The following is a 22,633-nucleotide window of genomic DNA, read 5'->3' on the forward strand; positions in this document are numbered from 1 at the left end:
CTGTTCGCGCTCGTCCTGGTGAGAAATGATTTGTGTTTCCGGTGGCTTCTTCACAATAAAAGCCACTCTGTGTTATTCCCATTGAACGCTTTTAATTTGAAGCAGTAATAGTATAAAGAGTGTACAGTAAACAGTGAGGCTGTTATCAACAAAGTGAAATTGCTCTGGATTATTTCCTGCATCATTTCCTGTGAATCCCTCGTGTATCGGTTGGCGGTCTGAATCCAGTGTGACGGAATCAAAAATGGGTTTTGATTTATTTAAATCTTGATTGTGACTTTGAGGTTAGAGGAAAAATGTAGTTGAGAATTAACATTTACCTTTTTATTAAGAAAGTGTTGGGCAACTAAAACTCTTCATTAACGTCACTGCGATTTATAAAACGGCAAATGTAATTTTACTCATCAGACGTTTTCTTCTCCAACATCTGTCTCACTTTCCCTCGGGTTTTCTAAAGTCTATCCAAACATCATGGGTCCATTTGTCTGAGCGGATCTTCATGGTATTCACACAGTAATGCAACAGGTCCACTTTCCCTTTTTTAAACAAACACTGTTAAGAAAACAAGAAAACAAATGCGTTCATTTGTTATTCTTCGGGATCCCCTGTCGATATAACTACATTTACACATATAGAAACTCTGGTTTATTTTCAGAGGAAAAAGGGTGGTGTGCGGCAAAAGAGGAAAAACACTATGCATGTTATCTCAGCCTTTCTGAAAACACTTCAATTATTCATGTGTTTGGATACTCAGAACACAGCTGGACTACAGTGCATTACACCCGCAGTTGGGGGAGTTGGATTTTAGCAGCGGTGAAGGACACGAGCTAAACAAATGAAAGCATGCGAAACAAATAGACGCCACATACGTAAAGAATGACAACCATGAAGCCTGAAACATGTTGGTGAAACCATTTTAAAAATAACTTGAAACATCTGCAAACCAAAGGCTAAAGTTAATCACGTTCAACTTTCCACTTCCCCTCACAATTTTTTCGAGCCATTGGAGCTCAGTCATTGTACCTCTTAACTCTCTCATGCATGGCATCTTTTATATCAGACAATTAAACATTTAACTTCACAAAAAAAAAAATGGCAGTGACACAGAGTTTACATGGAGGGTTTTCATGTTCTGATCTTTGTTGTGATTTACTCCATTTTTGGTTTTCCAAAAACAGTGCTGAGCAGTACCGACCAAACAAATATCACTGTTTTAGACCTAATCAACAGCAATAATATGATGCTATGTGGGAAATTATACATTTAAACATTTTACCAACTTGTCCTTTTGTAATATAATATTAATTAACATTTGGATAGATAGATAGATAGATAGATAGATAGATAGATAGATAGATAGATAGATAGATAGATAGATAGATAGATACCCCTAGGGGAAATTCATGAAGTTTATATAAACCAGAAATTCAATAGTCACATGTAAAGTCATTTAAAAGGTGTAGCCTCCCTCAGGTTGTTAATCTGTTCAGCACAATACAACCAGTGTCATATCTGATGTAAAGTACTGATTATTCCACACAGACTGGAAAAGCTGTATTGATAATCAGGTGACGATGATTGGGACCAGTGTGATGGCTGCTGCAGTCATAACTGTAGTGAAGTCAGAACCCTCAGCATCATTTCAACTCGTGATCCATTTTAGTGAAACACTATTGAAGTGCTCATATGGAGGTGAGAGGATGATGACAACACTCTGTCTGGATTCTATATCGTTGATTCACTGGAGGTTGAAAAGCTTTGTGAGCTTGTTAGCTCCGTCACTAACTTGACAACAAATTCACACGGACTTATTTGTTCTCACAGCTGTCAGTAAACCTTATATCTCTGTTGTAGAGCCGTTTACACTCCAACACGGGGGGTTTAGCAAAACAAGACAAACGTGACACAGCTAACAGGCTATGATAGCCTCCTCCATTTTGGACTCTTCGGTTCTCTGCTCCCTCAAAGGTCAGCGCTGTCAGGACGGCTCGCTATAACTCGATGCGCCAGCGAGCACGTCAAGTTCACCAAGTTTTAACTTGACGCAAAAAAAAAAAGAAAGAAAAAAGAGTGAAATTGTGCAGATTTGTTTTGCTGCTGTGAGTGAATCTGCTGATTATGTCGATTCCATGATGACAACAATCGATTTCTCTGTGAAATGTTACTGTTACTGCTGTGACCGGACCTTTCCCCTTTACCCCCACCTGAACAGCTGCATCCATAAGTGTGCTGCAGTTTCATACATATCACGTGTGTCACTAATATGACTCTATGTTCCCACCTTTCTGTTGCACTTCATGTCACTTCATCTGAAATCTCACACTGCTTCTTCAGCACAGCCCCGATCTGCCCACACTGGTGCAGTACCCAGACTGCAGCTGCTCTTCCCTGTCCCCCCACTGACTGCACGCTTGTGTAACAACGAGTATTACTGTGTCAATGTGCAACGTCAACCATGTGTGCTCTTTCCAGCCGAGCATCTCTCTGTGCTCACATGATCTTATGTAAGAATGGAGCAGGTGTGGCTGACATGTGTCTCTCAGCCACACTCTCTCAGGACGCTCCTTAAAACATATTGCACTGTCTCAGTGGGGAGGGAGTGTGGGGGTAACAGGTAACAAGACGACCTCATCGCAACACGTTCTGACAACAACCAAATGGAAGTGGATGCTCATGATTTATTTATGCAAAGGATGAAATAGAAAAGAGTCGGTATCAGAGCACAGCTCGACTGGCTCGACTTTGTTGTTTTGATTATATGTTACCAACATGCCTGTTACTGTGACAACAGAGATTAATGGTTAAATTAAGCAAATGCACCAGTGGCGATCTCCCCTCAGCTACAGCTACTGACACACTGTTCTGCACAAACTGTAACTCTGTATTAAACAAATGATCATAAATTTTAAAACCACGCAAATAAACAAAATATACAATCACAAAGACCAAAATAAAGTCATAAATTCAGACCTAATCAAGCTACTAAATTGCACAAATCCTTCATCCCACAAATAGATGAACAGTCTGAAGACAAGCTAATTATTGCAGCATTGCACACTTCATGTGGTGGTCTGCAGACGACTTTATTAACAATTTCACACCCAGAAAACTGATGTGTGTGAAACTGCAGTCATGTGTTCAGTGTTGTCAATGAATTGTGGTTTATTTAGGAGCTTTTATTGGTGTGACTGATTTTACTAATTCCATTAGTACTGTACTGAGATAGAAGTGCACTATTTGATAGATTCCCCGCCCACCTGTGGTCAAATTATATGTTGCCCATATCTAAACCTGCCATTGAAATGCACAGTTCAAATTGTTTGATTAAAAGGTGAGTTTGATTCAACTGGAGTTTGCATGAGAAGATTTTAGCACCAAAAATCACTGAGAAAATAATTTTTTTGTTGCTGTTTCTCTCACAGACAATGTTGAATGGAAGCTTCATTGTTCACAGTTTGACATAAAGCATTCACTGCAGACGTGTGGGCTTTTGCTTCTACCACTTACCTTTCTGTCATCCTTGTAAACAATCACACCAGATCCCCTCTGTGGCCCGTCTGACACCACAACTCGTTTAAGAGGAGAAAACGAAGAGCTGGGATTTTAACCCGGTGACTCTCACATTCCTCCCGTCGACACAGAGAGACCAGCGTTGATATGACAAATGCAACAACTAGATTAATGTCTTAATCAGTACACAGGGCTGTTAGTGCTGACATAAATGTCCCCACTGCCGTGTAGGCCTGTCAATTGCTCCTAAAATCAATGTAGATGATTAATTGACTGAGAATAGCTTCATTAAGTAACGCACCCTTGGCAGGAGATGTGATGAACAAGACATTGGCTTTTACACTGAGTCCAAGACGGGTTATACTGTATATATAATGTAGGTTGATATTAGTTCTATAACCTGAAACTTTACAAACTACTTCACCTGACAAAAGGCAGCTTTCTCCCTGAATCCAATAAATCCCTGCAGTAAATAAGAGAATATTAAAAAATATAAAAAGAACATCCTGTACTTGTTCAGATAAGTCAAGAGTATTGCCTCCTGGAAACAGATCTCAAATATATCACAGTGAACAGCCAAGCTGCTTCTCCTTTGACACTACTGAAATTGAATTGGTTTGAAATTAGTTGCGAGGGAAACTTTCAGGCGGGTTGTTTGGAAATATGCACGAGGCCGTTGGAGAGTACTGGGACAGTGACATGTGATTCTGCTGCAGCACATTTGATGGGAAATGAAGCAGCGGCTGTGAGGTTTAAGTGCTGTGTTTCAGCTTCAGGGGAGGGGAGGCTCGTATCTCATTTTTATATGTAACATCCAAACTGTGGGACACTGCAGCAGGATGTTGATCCTAAACATAAAGAAAAGGCAACAGCAAACATCAGGCCTCAGTCCAACTGAAAAACTGAACTGAAAACTAGGAAAGCGTTTTGCTGTCATGCAGTAGGAATAAGGTCGTTGATGGACACTCTAGACATGTCAGAAAATCAGCAGCATTAATATTAGCGTTGAATTCCATGCAGTTCAACATGTTATAGTTTAATCACATATAGATTTCATTAGATTTTCAACAGGCCTCATCGTTAGCTGCCAGGCTACATCTTCACCAACTGTCAGTATGGTGCAGCTTTGAGAGAGGGGATTAGAGGATGAGCTGTAACTTGACATTCAGCAAACCACTTAACCACACATGTCACCCCTGTTGCCTTCACCTGCCTCTATTTTAGCCATGACAGTTTTTTCCCTCTGCCACAGCTCCTCTGCTCCTTCATGTCTTTTTTAAGCCACCCTCTTCTTCCTCCCTTATTTTGACCTCACACCTGGCTCTTTACCTCCGCCTTTGCAACCGCACACTTCAGTACTTCAGTTTGGCTGTGAGCAGTGTGAACACACAACCACCGAGAAAACACATGAAGAGATTAAATTAGAACTAGGGCTGCACAATTCATCGAAATCATAATATGGCAATAAGTACCAGAAATGAAGCGTTGTGACGCTACAGAGACGCAGAGACGGATCAGATTCTCAGATGTTCGTTCACATCATCATCATTTTTATATTTTTTATATTATTTTCTATGAAAGTGAAGAAAAAAACGATCATTCCAACTGAAATCATGACTCGTATCACATTGATTAGAACCAACTTGTGGTGACAAGTAGAAGTTGCTGGATAAAACTTAAACATATGACAAAATTTGAACAAATTATGAAACAAATGAAAATCAACTGCTCTGATATGTCTTTAGGTAAAGATCTGATATCATCAGTCCAGGGAACAAAGATTTTAAAGATCAATACAAACAGTATGTTGACATGACACTCATCATTTTGAAGCTATGTGCATAAAAACAGAAGGAAAACATAAAAATGAAGTGGCTGCTGGCAGTGGCGGTTCCAGCTTGTGTGGTGCCCTGGGCGTATATTCCTTTCATGTTCTCGTATTTCAACATTTCAAACCTGTTTGTTTTGTTGTTGTGGTTAGGAAAGGAAGATTTTTCCTCCATGTGTTATAAATAAAAAGTTTAGTGTAAGTGCAGTCGGATTCTCTCCGCACCACCGTTGTCTTGTCCTCAGTCCTTATGAATCCTCCTTCACGTCTTTCTTTGACCTCACGACGTTTTCCGTCGAGGTCGAGGGGAAGTGGTTAGGAGAGGAGATTATTTTGACCTCTCCACCCCAGCGCTTCTCAGCAAGCAGAAACCTGCATAAACTACACACGGTGACATGGTGTCATTGAAATGACGTTCAAATGAGCGATAGAAAACCGATTGCGTAAATTTTATTTTATTTTTTTTTTGAGAGCGCCCGTGCCGACCCCCGACTGGATGCTGCCCTCGGCGGCTGCCCATGTCTAAATCCGCCACTGGCTGCTGGGGGTACATTTGTGGCTGAAAGCTTAAGTTGTGTGAAATCATTTTCACTAATCAAATAACTTGATTATTAATTGAATTTGCAGAATACCATTATAAACCGAAATGTGAATGTTGACACAGCAGTTCTGCGTATTCTTCAATACAACTAGCCAATACATTTCAAGTTGTGTGTAATATTCCTTTACCAGTCTGAGGCTGTAGTGACTTTTACTCAACACTGAGCTGGGATATGTTTCTGGTGCCACTGTTATAATATCATCAATCAATATGATCTGTTTCGTAGCCGGTCCCGTTGCTTCTGTGGCATTTTCTTCCACCAAACTACGTCCTGTCCAGATGCTCTCCAGATAAACGAAGAGGGATTTGCCTGTCAGATGGATGTGGCTGACACGGCCAGTCATGAATTAGTCAGACTTTCACATTGCCCGCAAAATATTCATAACACACCCACATGAGGAACACAAGGCAAACGTTGGCAGTGTGTTGCTCGAGAGTCCTTGGACAAAGGGGATACACTGGAAAACACTGAAGTGGGTAGTTGTCAACCGATGCGCCGGTGTGTCTCCCTCAGACTGGAGGAGGCTGACGCCTGATGTAAACCTGTGCGATATTGTGGGGCTCCGGCTTGGTGTCATTACTTTTCAATGATCACATTTAAAGTAGGCTAAAGAAACGACTGGCCCGTGGCTACAGTCAGACTTTTGAGTTTCATGTCAGCCTGAGCTCCTCGGGCTCTTTTGACTCTCCTTCAGTCTAGAGCCAAGAATAAAGCTGATTGCAGTTTTGCTAGGGGGGCTTAGCGTTGTACGTGCCCGCCCGAGGACCGTAAGCTAGTTAATTCAATGTTATCCTGTAAATCTCCTTTTAAATTGCACCCCTCCAGACATACTTTTATGTATTGTCTTCATCATTGCAACCACCTTTTCTGTTTTCCCTGTTTTTCCGAGCTTGAAAAAAAAAAAGATTATCACCCGCATCATTATTATTATTCGAATTTTTTACATTTAACAGAATATCAGGGAGACCGGGCGGCCATGATAAAATGGCTACGCTGCCATCTCTATTCAACTTAGTGGGTCATTCTATTCTTAAATTAGCATTTAGCTGGAGGCAAAGCAGCTGTCAGACTGCTCCCTCAAACTGTGTGTATCGCCTACAGACACCTATACACACGCTAACACAGCTAGCATTTCACCTAGATCATCGCTAATTAGTGTGTCACCAGATTGTGCACACTTACTTGGCTCCATTATGACACATGCGGCGTACAGTTACCGAACACACGAAGGAAACAGAGGAATAAAAGGTAGCAGCCCCTCAGAGGCAGCACATCTTAAAGGTGTCTGGTCAGTAGCTTGTCAACATATCTCACTCTGTTAGCGTGCTGGTGTGGGGAGTTGTTAGATAAAGGCTTTTCCATGTGATCTACAGGTGTTGAGCAGAGAGCACAGTGGTGACCAACAGCAACATATTGATTTTCTGGTCCAGCAGTGACAGAGTGCCTTTTGTATCTGCTCCTACCGCCTGCTGCTTTATGATCCCTGCTGCCGCTTCAATAACAGGCATTGATGCTTCATTAAGGCGCCTTTAATTGACTTCCACTTGAACACTTGCGAACCTTTGTTTTTTATCTGAATTTGTGTTCTCGTGTTGTTAATTATTGGGGTGAATTCATGGAGCAGCACCATCAGGAAATATACGGTAACGACATTTCATTTGTTTTTGACCTGTGTTTTAAAGTGAGCTCAGTCCGGCAGAGACGAGGTGTTTGCAGTCATTTCTTGCATTAATAATAAGTATAAAGTGATGTCCTTGTGGATATTCCTGCATCTTTCTGGCTGCAGTGCGATGAGGATGGGAAAACAGTGGCAGATGGAGCTGCTGTGGTATCTGATTGAGCTGCTCTTGGAGTCTGGAGAGCTTATGGTAAATAGAATAAATTGTGGGATGAAGCTCACGGCCTTCCTCCTCAGCACTAACGACGCAGCGGTTTTCCACAATTATGGGGTCGCCATGGAATTAACGCTGTGACAAGAACTTCCAACCTAAAATGTTTATTTTCCCACACAGATTAACCTTTATCTGGATACTGCCGTCGAGAACTGATTTTCTGCAGAGATTTAACAAGAAATCAGGACAGACCGTCTGGGAAGGGGATATAGGAGAAATGAATGTATATGAAAGCTCAAGGAAAAAGAAGTATTTGCAGTGTGTGTGTGTGTGTGTGTGTGTCACAGACCTAGTGACACTTTACTTTTAGGGATTGTGAGTCTAAGACAAAAATAATACTAAAAGTCTGTGGTTTTAAAAATTTAGCATGGAACAAACAAAACGGTGTCAGTTTGCAATTTGCTAAAAATGCAATATTTGTCCTGAGGGTAGTGCTAGGGGAAAGGCCATTAAAATTAAAGGGTTTATCCTCTTGGCAACATGACAATGCTCAACATTAGCACAGTTGCAACGTTGTCATTTGGCCTGAGGGTGCAGCTAAAGTAAACATCATGTAGTGTCCAAAATGGAGAGAGTTACTCCTCTGGTGAGCAAACAGACGTTCAGTTGAATTCATCTGAAGTCTGCTTTTGCATGGTGTGTGTTTTAGTGAAGAAGTGAGGTCGATGATACAGTAGCTGGCTGCAGCACATGAGCTGCCTTGAGTCACGACAGTCCTGCGAACTGTGACGTGATCGTTTCACTTCGTTGTGACTTACACTTTCTGAGGAGCCTGTTGCCTCTGATGTCCGCAGCAAATCTCAACCTGCCTGCTCAATATGTTACATTCTCATCAGCTACATGAAGATCCAGCTTTAATGACACTGTTGAAGTCAGCTGTGATTTTTCATCTTCACAGCTTGAAAGAATATATTACAAAATAAATATGTATCTTCTCAGAAGGTTCAACAGTAATCCTATTACAATAATCCTAATATGGTTTAAAGCTCGATTGACACAAAGTCTGCTGGATCTCTGCCTATTACCATCTGCAGCCCTTCCCTTGTCTTCAGAGGCTTCAGTCTTCATTATGTGACACGTCACATAGTTGAACACAGAAATGTTTCAGGGCCCTGAATGTTTTTTTCTAATTAAAAACACAGTTAGTGACATTGTTTTTACCAAATAAATTCAGACCTAAAATTAAATGATGACTTTAGTTTGAGTCTCAAAGCAAATGAATCACACCTGATTGTAATTGACAGGAATAGGCTGAACCTGCCCCGTCAGTACCCCACTTTAAAATCAGCTAATTTGCCCAGCACTGTAGGATGCCTACGCCCTGTTGCCTCAGCACCCTGTGTATGTCACGCCGGCGTTTCAGATTACAAAGGAGAGAAACTGTCAGACTTTTCCAGTGGTGGCTTTTTGAGTAAATGAATTCTGATATAATGCTGCACTTCGCAGGAGTGGCAGCCATTTCTCCCCTCATCTCCTATTCCTGTATCACCCAGTGCACCCTGGCAGTCTGAGCGTGGGGAGGCATTGGGGCGGATTCTGGACAGCTTCAATGTCTGGTGTGAAAAGAGGATGAGGCCCTTTGGCTGAGTCTACATACGCAGCCTGACAAGTCTAATCTTAGACAACTTATTCATCTTACCCGGCCCATTTAAGGTCGAAGAGAACATTAAGGTCTCTGAACATCTGTTTTAATCAGAACAGCAGTTCTCGTTGTACCTGCTGAAGGAACCATTCCCTCATCCTTCAAAAAAACAGGCAAAAACTGCAGGTATGACTCCCCCTGTTTCCTTGACATGATTCCCATTGGCAGTGCCTTACACTCACATCAAGCTGAGTGGCCATTTGTACATGTCTGGCCATCTCATCCCTAGCCCCATACTCACGTGTAGTCGGAGCCAGGCTAGCTGTTCCTCCATATGTTCTTTTGTGCTAAGCTAAGTTCATATTTACCAGACACACATAATCTCATCTAATTCTCAGCTGTGTTTCCAAAAATGTCGAACTTTTCCTTTTCGCAGAATAATGTGTGTGTGTGTGTGTGTGTGTGTGTGTGTGTGTGTGTGTGTGTGTGTGTGTGTGTGTGTGTGTGTCATCTACTACCAAAGAACGGACGCATGACCTGAGAAAGTGGCCTTGGATAGCAGTAACAAACTAAGTTAGCTTAGCATCAGTAATGTGTTGATGTGGCACTTGGAAGCTCTGATAGCTCTAGAGACAAGGCTCTTTTCCATGTCCTTGAATAAAATTATTACTAAGGAAGCACTCAACATCTCAAAGCTTTTCAGATTGTTAATTGCTTCACCATTGGTAGCAACCGAATCAATAAAGTAGGCCACTTCATCAGGTTCTCCTCCAGACTCTGGTTGTAGAAGGCAGAGCTATGAATCAGATTATTCCAGTTAAGGTGCGACATGTGTTGCCATAATTTATTTCCCTCTAAGCAAAGAGAAGACACCTGTAGCACACGTCGACTCTCACAGACGCCGCTTCGGTGAGAAGAATGACCGGAAGCCGTGCCCATAATTCAGTCAAGACACAGGACTAAGATTAAGATGGATCTACTTTCAAAGTCTTTGCATACAAACCCTAAATACCATCCCTTCCCATCACTGTATCTCGACACTGTTGGTTGCAAGAGAGTACAACATAGAAGCACCAGAGCTTAGTTTTATTTTTGAATTGAAAGCTCCCTTTTTCTCAGCGTGGTGACAGTAGATAGCAGACAAGCAAGTTTAGACAGAAAAACTCAGCACTCTGTTTCTGGCTTGCTAAGCTGCTTGTCATCCACAGATGTTGACTAGTGGAGGAGAGCAGCTTGACAGCTGAAGTAGCGCATGTAGTTTTAACACTCAAAGTGGAAACAGAGCAATATAAAATCCCAAGACAAGCATTTTCTTCAAACCACTCTGACCATTCCATTTAACGTACTCATAAAAGTGTCCCAGTGGCAGAGAGGCATTACCTCCTCAAACAGCTCCAGCTGACAGGACTACCTATTATATAAAACAAAACAGAAAACAGCTGACGTTACACGGTGATTTGTGTGCCAATTCAAACCATTTGATGTGTGAAGATGTCACGCTCCGTGTCACCTCAGCTCACGGATGGTTAACGTGAACAGATGTGAGGGGTGGAGAACGGTCCAGTTTGTGTCCTACGCACATGCAGCATCTGATGCTTCGTTGGATTATACACGTGTGTTCATGCGTCTGATCGCTGCTCATACACATAGGGAGGCGAGCGGTGCTGAAGACACTTGCCCCTCACCAGAGCTATCCCACTCAGTAAGGACACACCGCCGCGTGCATCCCTGGAACTACTGTGCATAGCGAAGGCGCTCCGACCTTGTGCTTGTACTGTATGTTCGCTCACATTGACCAGTTACAACACAAGCACAGAAAGCTGCTTTAAAAATCACAATGTGTAGTAAATATGACAAATGTAAAGTAATGAGCAGTGGCAGCAGCTGATGTGCAATCCAATGCTAATCAACAGCTTTACACGGTTTCCTGTACGGAGCGTATTGTATAGTTATTGATGGGTGTGTGTCGGTTGCTCTTGCAGTATTTCTGTCTCCCTTTTGATCTCACCAGCTTCCAATACTGGATGTGTGTAGTTTGTGGGTGGATTGGCAGATTTGAGATGATACCGTTCACATCACATGCTTAACCACTTCCACGCCTGGTTTTCAAGATGGATGTCTTTCTTCGACATTCCCCTTTAAGAAGCATTTTGTGATTCTGTGAAGCACTTGTTTGACTTCCTGGCTCTCTAGGCAAGAGTTAGAGGAGAAGATCGACACAGTTAAATGTCAGGCTACAGCCGGCTCACTTAGCTTAGCATAAAGACTGGGAACAGCTAGCCTGGCTCTGTCGTACCAGCAGCGACTTGAATCTGTTTTGGTACCAGGTGCTTCTTATTTTCCCACTGCAGACAGTATCCCCTCAATGCAGCATCATTACTATAGCAACAACACAAAAAAGCTATCATGATGTCATCTTCAATGAGGCACACACATGAACAATGGAGGAAATCAAAGGACAAAGACAGCAGCAGTGGAACAGAGCTAGAGGTCTCTGTAGAGGTCTTGGGGAGTAGTACTGCTACATATGTGAGAAAATGTGTACAAAGCCTAACTATCAAAATGAAGTGAGGACAGGTGAGTTGCACTGTGGGTAATGTAGGCGCCTGGATTTGACAAAGAAGAACGTGTGGAATAAAAAAAGACAGTGTGTGTGGTTCTGCTGCATCAGTTTTAAACTGCCCATTACAAGTTCAGCAGAGTTACAAGAGTCCACTGCTAAATCTGAGTGGTAACAAGTGCTCTGTTAACAAGTCATACCTCAAACCAAAGTGAAAAAATGACAAGCTGTGGTGTCATGAGGGATATATGCTATTTCATGGTCTATTTCTTGAGCTTCAGAGGAGCTGGACAGAGACATACTAGCTGTTTCCCCTGTTTCCAGTCTTTATGAGGCAAAGCTAACCGTCTCCTAAATGTAGCTTAAGAGACAAATGTGAGAGAGGCATCGATCCTCTGCGTCTGACTCTGGGCATGACAGCGAATAAACGAATTTCCCAAAAGGACAAACTATTCCTTTAAATGTACTTGGCTGGGTAAATAACAGTAATGCAACGATGAGATGAACAATTTGGGTAAATGAACACGTCTCCCTCATTTCTTTGCCTCTTATTCCAAATAAGTCAAGTGGCTTCTCTAAATCACGCAACCCCCCACCCCCCCACCACCACCACACTGAGTCTTTACAACACAGTGGAGAAAGTCATGTACTGTGTATAATTCACATTAATCTTTTTCTAAGTTGGATTTTCAGCTTGACTTTCTATGCACACTAACTTTCTGTGATGAGGACTCAGGGTGTCCTGACACATCTCACCTCCTCCTCGGGATGTGTGGAGTTGTCACATGATGCAGGGCTTTAATGAGCTGAATATTTTTACAGTCAGCTTGTTCCTGTTTTGTCCTATAATGAAACAGAGTGCCGCTCACATCACTAGCTTTGAACATCCTGCAATGTTGCACACCATCTTCGCGCTCTATTTTACTGTCATCCCTTGTGTCTGCTGGCTGCCAGCGGAGTGTGGATATTGCAGGGTTGAGGGTGGAGGAATGAGGTGGCATTCAACCAACTGTTAGCGCCACATAAAGCCTTTATCACACCTAAACGGCTCTGTCTCCCAAAGCCAGAGTGCGATAAGCACTGCCCATTCATCTGTAATGATGTGGAAGCAAGAACCAACTGAACTGAGTTGAGAAGGAAAGGCTAACTCCGACACAGTGTGGATGGCTGGAAAGGGTGCGGGGGCCAGTGGGGTTTGGCTTGTTCACTCCTCAGAATGATGCTTTTATTTATTTTGTGTTCTCTGTGGGTTGAAGTTAATTACACGACAAGTGTTGTTTTACACTTCAAAGTACTGTAATTATCTGGAAGATGAAAATATGAAGCAGGGGCCACATTACACCATGGTAATTGAAAAAGTTTCCCTTTGGACTGCAAATTAAGTTTTTGCAACCAGACCAAATATTCTTAGACACTTCACCCTGCCTTCACACGCTCATTGTGAGCTTCTCTTCTGAAGTAATAATCGCAAAGCCCATGAGCTCCCAAGTTCAACTCCTAAATTCGAAACCAGTGTTTCCAATATTTCTGATAGCAGGCAGAATAAGATTTCACCAGAGTATTAATCATAGTAATGGACCATAACTTTGTTAAATTTACTGGCCTGATAGTCTGTGTTTGGCTCTCTCCACTGTTGCGCCCCTGTTGTGCCGGGGGTGATGCGATCACTACTTTGCAGCTCTGAATGCAGCTGTGTGTTTGGGAAACATGACACGAGCTGCTCCTGCAGATGTACTGTACATGGTTAAACTCATATTCAGCAAAGGTTGAATAGAAATGAGACACATTTGGATTCAACTGTGAAATGAACTTTATACACAATCTGGATACAAGACACTGATTCAGGACTCCACAGCTACTTATCATGAAGAGCAATTGTAAACGCAGCCCACAGAGTGTAAGTCAGGATTGATGTTGAGGTCAGATGAAACTGCAGTGACAAAAAAGAAAATATAAGCACACAGGAAACACAAAAACCACATACACTCGAGTCTCTATGGCAGCAGCAGTAAAGTAGCTGGCTAACGTGACAGCTGTAAAGTGGATACACTAAATGCCCCTGTGTTTTATTATTCAATGAAAATTTATGCCATTAATCCATAAACACAACGCTTTCAATCAATCATCTTCAAGACGTGACCCTTGTTGTCTGTTGTGATAGACAGGCGTTGTGTCATAAATGCACTGTAAAGGAGTCACCCACAGTATCAGGTGTCATTACTGACAGTAACTTCATGTCTGTTTAAACCAGCTCGCCCTCTTCTGCCTTTTTAAACACGCTGACGTCTTCCTTCATTCACACACTCTGACTCAAACCTGCGACCTGTCTGTGTCTTCCAGGTGTGACCGGCTCGCTGACTGCAGCTCTCGACCCATCAGGAGTTCTGAAGAGGAAGACGGATGAGACAGCAGAGTCTACCTGAGAATGCTGCCTGACCCTCCGCCTCACCATGTCACCCTAGGAAAGCTGTTAACCTGTCCCTCTCCACACACCCTCTTTTTGCCTTTGTTATCGCCCATAACCCACTGAGTTTGAGATCCTGTCCTCACCCAGCTGAAGTCTGACTGATATGACTAAAAGAGCCTTTATTTTGGACATGTTGTTTTTTCCTTTCAATGTTGCCAGCCACCAAGGCTTTGGTGGGAAGCATCATTATACTTCTCAGCAGGTTGCTAATCACTGTCTGGTGTGGCTCTTGGGACTAGTGCTACACCTGACCCTCTCCTCATGTCAACGGGTTGACCTGAAACACCCCATAGTGTCCACGGGCTATGGAAAGGTCCGTGGTATCAGGAAGGAGCTCAACAACGAGATCTTGGGCCCAGTGGAACAGTACCTAGGTGTGCCGTACGCCACCGCGCCCATCGGCGAGCGTCGCTTCCAGCCTCCTGAAGCTCCAGGCTCCTGGCAAGAGATCCGCAACGCCACCCATTTTGCGCCCGTGTGTCCCCAGAATGTGCACGGGGTTTTACCTGAGATCATGCTGCCGGTGTGGTTCACAGACAACCTGGACGCCGCGGCGACCTACGTTCAGAACCAGAGCGAGGACTGCCTTTACCTCAACATTTACGTACCCACTGAAGACGGTGAGTGACACAGAACTCTCATAGTAGATACAGGAGGAGATGAACTTACTCTGCTTCGGTGTAAAAACAAGCTTCTACTTTTTAGATATTTTTAAAATTTCATATCTGTGTCAGTTCTTCCAGGAATAGTGTCATTTTGATAAATTAGTTAGGATTATATTCTGTGGAAGGAGAGCTCTTAACGTGAGCCGAAAGACACTCAGGAGATTACCAAAGAATATATTCACTGATAATCCCCTGGGTTTGCATTAATGCCAGTCTCAGATACCACTGGTTATTGTGTGGATGCCCATACTGCAGCATAGTCACATATGCAATCTTTCTCCTGCTAATACTCTGTTAAGCAATTATATACACTTTACTTTTATTGCTCGTATTTAATTACTTTCAGCATTTATCAAATACTTCAAACATGTTCTAGTTCATTTTTGTTCCAATTATCCACATTGCTGCATTTTAACTCCACTTAACACTAATTTCTTCAAATCATCCATGAACATTTGATCTTCATCATAGTAATTGTATTAGCTTACTAACATTAACCTTTTGCTTGGGCAGTGCACAGTAAGTCACATGTGTTTTGAGTGACTGAACAAAGTGAACCAGTGATGTAGTAAATCAGTGACTCACTGACACCACTAACATTTTCTTACTTCAGCCAGTAGAAGAGGGAAATCTCCCACTGACATACGTCCCTGCATTCAGAGCATTTCTCTGGAACTGTAAAAAAGTATTTTCCTTTATTCTGTTGTCTCTTATATTTTATTAATTTCTTGTTAATTTCTTTGCTGTCATCTGTTTTGTGCTTTTAGTCCTTGCTAGCTTTGTCTGCTTCGACTATACGAATGTTCACACATCAGAGAGGAAGTGCGTAACATGACTGTCCTTGAGAAATGTGTTAAAACGCTCCAGAGCACGGTAAAGATTATTTATTGATCTGCCACATTTCTTTCTCCTTTCATCAGTAACTTACACTGTGATTTGAATGTATTCACAATTACAGATGTGAAAACTCTTAATGAGAGAAACAAAGCAAAGAAACACAACCGCTCTTTAAAATATGACATTATACCCCTCATGAATATTCATAAACACAACTTCTTAATCAGATATTGAAAAGTACATATAAGGATCCCCCTGAGTATAAATTAATTTCCAGTTCTTCAGAGTGTGGGTCTGTTGCCCAGTGTGAGACTCCCAGCAACTCTTCACCAGCGGTGAGAGGACTGAAGAGGACCACGCTCAGTGAAAAGCAAAGAAACACCGTCTTTGATGATCAACTTCTACTAAAAACTCATAGATCATCATCGTCCGCCCCTCAGGCGGTGTGGGTGGTCTTACAACACTGGAACAGGTGTAACGTTATCAGTAGTGGTAGCTGGACGCTTCCCCTGTCGCTGACCTTCACCTCGCAGCTCCATTCAAAACGAAAAAATCACGGTTTACTTTTAATAGACGACCAGTGAGCTGGACTTACCTGCATGTTTTTATCATTGCAGGAACCTGAAGGACTAACAACCACACCTTCATTTATTGCATTCACACAGCCTGGTATTCAAAAACCCTTAACAAACTATGTTATCAAGGTTACATTTGCAGTGTGGCAGTTTGTTCTGAGCTTCAGACAAAGAGCTGAGTTTTTTTTAGTATTGGTAGCATGTGGTTTTCAACCTCAGTGACCGTTGTGTTGGGATGCACGTGTCAGTTTCATGGTCTGACTTACTCTTCACGCTTGTGTTGCATGGAGTGTGCACTGTGGTTTCTGTGGTTATGCTTGAAAATTACGGCTGTTGTAGCAGCTGGGTAGAATATACCATTACAATATACATCCAAAGACTTCCTGGTGAAGGCCTCCCGGGGTGAAATTAGCTGAAAACTGAAGATCACCATGAGGCCAAACCTCCACCTCTGCAACGGGCTGCATGGGTGTGTTTCTAACATTAATGATCCTTTGGAGAGCGTTTGAGGAAGCAGGAAGCAGGTAAAAGAACAAGGATCAAAGTGTATCTTTGGAGGTGAGGCGAACGCTGCTGATGACAGTAAGCAAGGATAATGATGAAATGTTAAAAAGCCTCTGATTAATGGGCTCACCTGAGAGTATTCAAGAACACACGTTTATGTATTGGTGCTGCTGCTCATGTATGGAGTCTAACTTTAGGATTAGTCTGGAGTGGTGCACAGGATTGTTGTCTTGTAACACTAAAGCTGAAGCCTTACGCCCCTCAGCAAGATTGTGTCAGTGTTTCAGATTCATTATTTTATTGATGCTCCTGGAAAATATCAAGTAGCACTGGAGTATAAAGTGAGAGGGAATCACCTCCTTGTGGTTGTGTCCCTCCGCCACTCAGACTAGTTTCATGTTACATCCCTGTTTATCCAGAGTTATGTAAAATATTTTCCATTGGTGTGAAATTTTGTCATAATGGTTGACCTTTGACCTTTGACACCAAAGTCTGATCAGTTAGTCCTTCAGTCCAGGAGAACGTTTTTGCCAAAGTTCAAGAAAATTCCCTCAAGATGTTTCTGAGATATTGTGTTCATAAGGCCGGAACCATGTTTTGTGGGGTCACCACGACCTTGACCTTTGACCTTTGACCCCCAAAATCTAATCAGTTCATCCCTGAGTCCGACTGAATGTTTGTGCTAAATTTGAAGACGTTCCCTTAAGGTGTTACTGAGATATCATGTCCGTGAGGATGACACGGACGTACGGACAAACAACAGTATGTCGACGGCTCTGACTGTCGACGGCGTGGAGGAATAAAAACACACTGTCGAGTGATTTAAACTGTTCTGAATATCTAGCACAGTTTATGTACGTGAGAAGAACGGGAGCGCGTGCAGCAGTTATATAATATGTATGCTGTACACTACATATGTCATATGCTCGCCGAGAGGATGATGTAGAGTCTCCCGTGTTATTCCCAGGAGAGAAGGTGTGCAAATGAGGGAGACAGATTTTACATGTATCCCCGTCTGCTTGTCAGAATCTGTCACTTATTGTCAGGGGTCACTGCTTACACAAGGCTGATGCAGTCTCCAAGGAGATGTTCTGCCTAGTGTGTGAGAGGAAAATAGAGACTGAGGCAAAGTGAAGTGCCCTGATATCAAACACTACACTTTTCACGTATAACTGTTGTCACAATCCCTCGAATTGTTTACATGGTGTTAAACAAGCAGTAATGTCAGAGGTATGAGCTTTGGCTTCGGATGGGAAGCATCTCTCCATGACATGAAAGTAACTAACTTGGTACCAGGACAGTAATGGTGAAGTGAGTGGAAAAGGTGGATGTGGATGCTGTGTTTTGCTGCGTTTGGCAGCGAGGAGTTGCGTTCCCACTCACAGTGGATGTAGGTGGGCCTGGAGGAATTGGCAGCACAGACTCATACACAGCCTGGATCTAAATGTTTTGGTGCCAGATCTGGCCTCAACGCCTTGATTTTGATACTTAAAATCTCCAGAGTATGACGTTAGGAATCGTCTTCCTATTCCACTCTAAGTTATGCCCCCTCTCTCCTGCTGTCTGTCCTAGAAATGCTCTGAGTGAACATATTCTCCACGTTATTCTTTGGACAAAAGAAAATTCAGTGCTTCTTTTCTTCCTGCATCTGTTCACCCCTCCTTCTCTCTCCTCTCTGAAACCATCCCTGCCTCCTCTCCTCTCTCCTCCATCTTTATGCAGATGGCGGTAGAAGGGGTCACTGTTCTGAATGCAAATAAGCTCTTCCCCCTCCCCTCCCTGTGCAGCTATGTAGCCTGCCACTTCTTCAACTCAATTGAAATACAAATAACTTTTCGGAGTAATGTAAATACACAAATGTTGTAGTGGACTGAACAGTGAGTTTTATACTCTCCATTTATCTCTCTCTTGCTTCCTGCCTCCTTCTCCAGTGTTCACCCCTAACTCTCCTGTGTGGCCAGGCTGCGAGGAAAGAGCACTGTCTCACTGCGTTCCTATTTCCTCAAGACACTCCTCAGCCAAGAGCCTCAGATCCTTCATTTTTATTGCTGCTAGAGCAGCCATTTACCGTGCCTTTATTAAAAACCATATTTCAGGAGGCAGGACAGTGGAGGCTGGGATGGAGCTGGAGGCTGGGGGCACAGTAGAGGAGATGGAGAGCAGAAGGATAGGGCTGCATGTGCTGGAAGCTGCTGCCTGGATGCAGAGGGGGTTGAACCAAAGCTGTGTCTGACACCTTGTCAAGCAGACAGGCCACCACAGACATGACATACCGCAGCTTCATCCCGTTTGCTGCAATGAGGAAATGGAAAGGGACGGGAGACAGCTTGCGCTCTGGCCACTGGCTCACTGAACCGAAAAGAAACGCTGTTGACTGAGAGATGGAGCTGCATTAGGTCAAACAGTACTGGGACAAACCCAAGCTAAATGCTCCTGTGTAGGCCAACGCATTTCACTGACCAGTGGCCCATTACATCATGTGACAGAGCCTACTGGCAGGCCTCTCTGCTGTGGTGTGGGCTGCTTCCTGCTGTTTGTCTTGACTAATACACCACCATTTTTCTTCATGAGAAGTCAGTTGTCAAAAGTCACGACTTAAATACGGCCATGATCATTTATTTCAATGCAAATCTTTATTATCCATTAGTCAATCAATAAAAAATCATCGAGCTTCTCACGTGTAAAACTGCGTTTCTCAGTATTATCTGATAGGACATTGAATACCTACGTTTTTCTTTGGCTCAGGATGACACTGTTGGTCTGTCCTCTACTTTGGTTCAGAATGAATATCTCAACAACTAATGGATGGATCAAGATGAAATGTTGTGTGATCACTCATGGTCTCCAGAGGATGAACCCTCATGACTTTGGTGAACCCCTGAGTTTTGAATGGATGTAGTACTCAGTAGTTACGCCGAGGTTTCCTGCTGCACTGAAAACCTTAAATGTAAATGTTTTTATGTTTTTATATTTGTAGTTTTTCCAAAATGTGTCAATAAATATTGGATGGATTCAACAAAGTTAGCTTCATCCCCTCAGGATGAATTTAAATGTTTTTTTTTGTACAATAAATTAATTTATTATAATACTAGCTGTACTTATTTTGTACTTAGAAGTTATTGTTAGCATGCTATCACACTAAACTAAGATGGTAAATATGTTAGCAGTGTGATTGAGAGCATGTAAGCATGCTGATGTTAGCGTTTAGCTAAAAGTGCAGCCTCAGAGCTGCTAGCTAATCTGGACCTGACAAAACACGTCACGTGTTCACGTCTGGGAAACTGACATTTTCTGCTTTTTTCTGACATTCTATCGACTGAGCAATGAATTAACCTCAAACAAAAAAATTAACAGATTATTTGAAAATGAAAATAATCCTGAACAGAGCAGCACCTCTCCATCATCCTCTGTTTTGTGTTAGGTGAGGTGAAGTCTGATGATCCGTTACAAAGTGCGTCTGTCTGTTTGGCGGAGCTTATCCTCACATATGTTAATTCTTTATTGAGCATTAGAAAATGAATGAAATCAGAGAAGTCTCCATTAAGCGGCGAGGTGTGGTTTTAGAGTGGTGCTAAGTAGTGGGGAAGTGCTGACAAGACGGAGGGCTAATGTGCCTTTCTATCCATTACCGGCCCGTCTACCTGTCTGTTCTGCAGCCTAGGACCAACCACTGTACCATCTCCCTCTGTGGCAGGAAGTGCTCTCTGGATCCGGCGCCTGCATAGTGGTACTCAAAGGATGCAGCAAATCCATTCAGCATTGATCCTTTTCCTTTTAGACAGAAGATAAACATTTTATATCAGGAAACCATATTCATATAGAGGGATGGGTGAAAATGCAGTATTATAATTGTAGAGTGCAGTGATGCTCCGAGTCTCTTTTGTCAGGAGACGTAAAGTGCTGTGAAAAGGAGAAGGGTGTATGCCATCACTTCACTGTGAGGTTTCCAGCAGAATGATAGAAACTGACATGTCAGCAGCACACTGGCAGAGTGATAAACCCCTTGGCAAACCAACATAGAGTATTCTTCAAAATGAGTGACTGCATCGCCTCCCCACCGGAGAGCTGGGTGGGTACGAGGAGGATAGCAACAGATGATAAGGACACTGTTAACATGCTTTGTGTAGCTGCAGGTGTGTGAACATGAGTGTGTTTAACGGTGTTCTCGAAAACATGTAGACAACGTCTGAGAACGACACGAGGCGCTGCACTAATTGTGGGCCGATGGAAAGCTCCGCTGACAGAGACCAAGAAAAAACAAATTAATGGGATCCTTATCAGTTCAGACTTACAGAGGTTGACGCGCCAGGGCGTTGGTTGGTCACTGTGATAAATGCTTGTTATTGGCTCTGCCCTATGGAGCATTTAACAGGCGTTACCATTAAAGCGTAATGTGGGGTTCCTCTCTGACCTTGGTGAGGGGAATCCTGTCACAAGCCTTTGCAGGAGGTGTAAATATCAAGAACAGCTCCCTCTGTGAAATTGGGAGGAAAGACTCGCATTTCAAGCTCGCTGTGTGTGTGTGTGTGTGTGCGTGTGCGTGTGTGTGCACGGTCACATGTATTCATAATGAGTATCTGTGCCTGCCTGCATGTGTCTATGAAGGACACAAAATGACATAAGCATAAATAAATGAATAATTAAATGATTAAATACATAAAAAAATAAATAAATTCATTGTGAAGAGTCTCCCTGGTCCGTGTTGGGACTTTTGCCTCAGGATTGCAACACTGGATACACAGCACCTTGGCATTCCTCTGCTTTTTGCGACTAAAAAGAGCGATGGCTTGATTCTGCTCATTGATTTTTCTTTACAAAGCAGCAGTGTGTCGGGGCTGATTGGGAGAAGGGTTGAGGAGAAGCGGCCTCCGGGGTTATTTACGAGGCAGTCCGTGACTGGATCCTAAGCAGTTAAAACAGATGAGTTTGGGGGTTATCTTTTCAGGAAACAGTGTGTAATCCTTGTAAACATTTTGTCTCCAGCTGTACACTCACACAGTTGCAGCAGAGCGTAATATCCTACAGTTTTGCTATTTTTCTCTTGTAACCCTTTTCCTGTTTTTCTACAAATGCAATCTTTTTGAATTTTGTCTTTTGTCTCTCCTCCCCCCTTTTTCTGAACCATAGGTCCGCTCACAAAAAAACATGATGAGTCTACAATGAACAGACCAAGGGATGAAGGTATTTTAATTGCATGCTTCTTTTTTTTTTTTTTACCTCGTGCTCCATTTTTGGAACTCCATGGGGAAATGTTGTGTTTGTATCTGTGTTAATAATCATCTCAGACTCACCACTCTGTGTGCACATTACACTGTCCATTGTTAACTGCTTTTATTGGCACACAATTCACGAAATACTCATAGAAATAGTCTGCCATGTTATTGTCCTTCATAGTGTTATTGGGCCTTCTCCAAGTTTTGCTTTTTTAAGTAGGAAAGGAAGTAGGAGGATTTCTGCACGTATCTGCTGTTACATTTTCAAGTTCACTGCAGTCGAAGAGACGCTCTCACTGCTCCGTAATGATGCGGCCAGAGTCTATGCAGACAGCATGAGCATATGTTTCTGTATACATGCCCAGATGTACCAAGTGTACTGTATATTACATAGCATT

The 22,633-nt window shown here is 42.7% G+C and overlaps 1 protein-coding gene across 2 annotated transcripts in view; it reads left to right on the forward strand.

The window, feature by feature from the left end:
* The window catches only part of LOC111222150 (neuroligin-2-like), a 94,482-nt gene that overhangs the window by 46,905 nt on the left and 24,944 nt on the right, over window positions 1-22,633 (forward strand). For both annotated transcript variants that reach the window (XM_022745731.1, XM_022745730.1), the window contains exons 2-3: window positions 14,315-15,061; window positions 22,150-22,203. In XM_022745731.1, coding sequence (XP_022601452.1) covers window positions 14,545-15,061; window positions 22,150-22,203 — 571 coding nt within the window. In that variant the 5' untranslated portion in view covers window positions 14,315-14,544. The remainder of the gene's footprint in view (window positions 1-14,314; window positions 15,062-22,149; window positions 22,204-22,633) is intronic.

The sequence above is a fragment of the Seriola dumerili genome, unplaced genomic scaffold (genome assembly GCF_002260705.1).
Source record: "Seriola dumerili isolate Sdu_G_001 unplaced genomic scaffold, Sdu_1.0 BDQW01000091.1, whole genome shotgun sequence".
Lineage (NCBI taxonomy): Eukaryota > Metazoa > Chordata > Actinopteri > Carangiformes > Carangidae > Seriola > Seriola dumerili.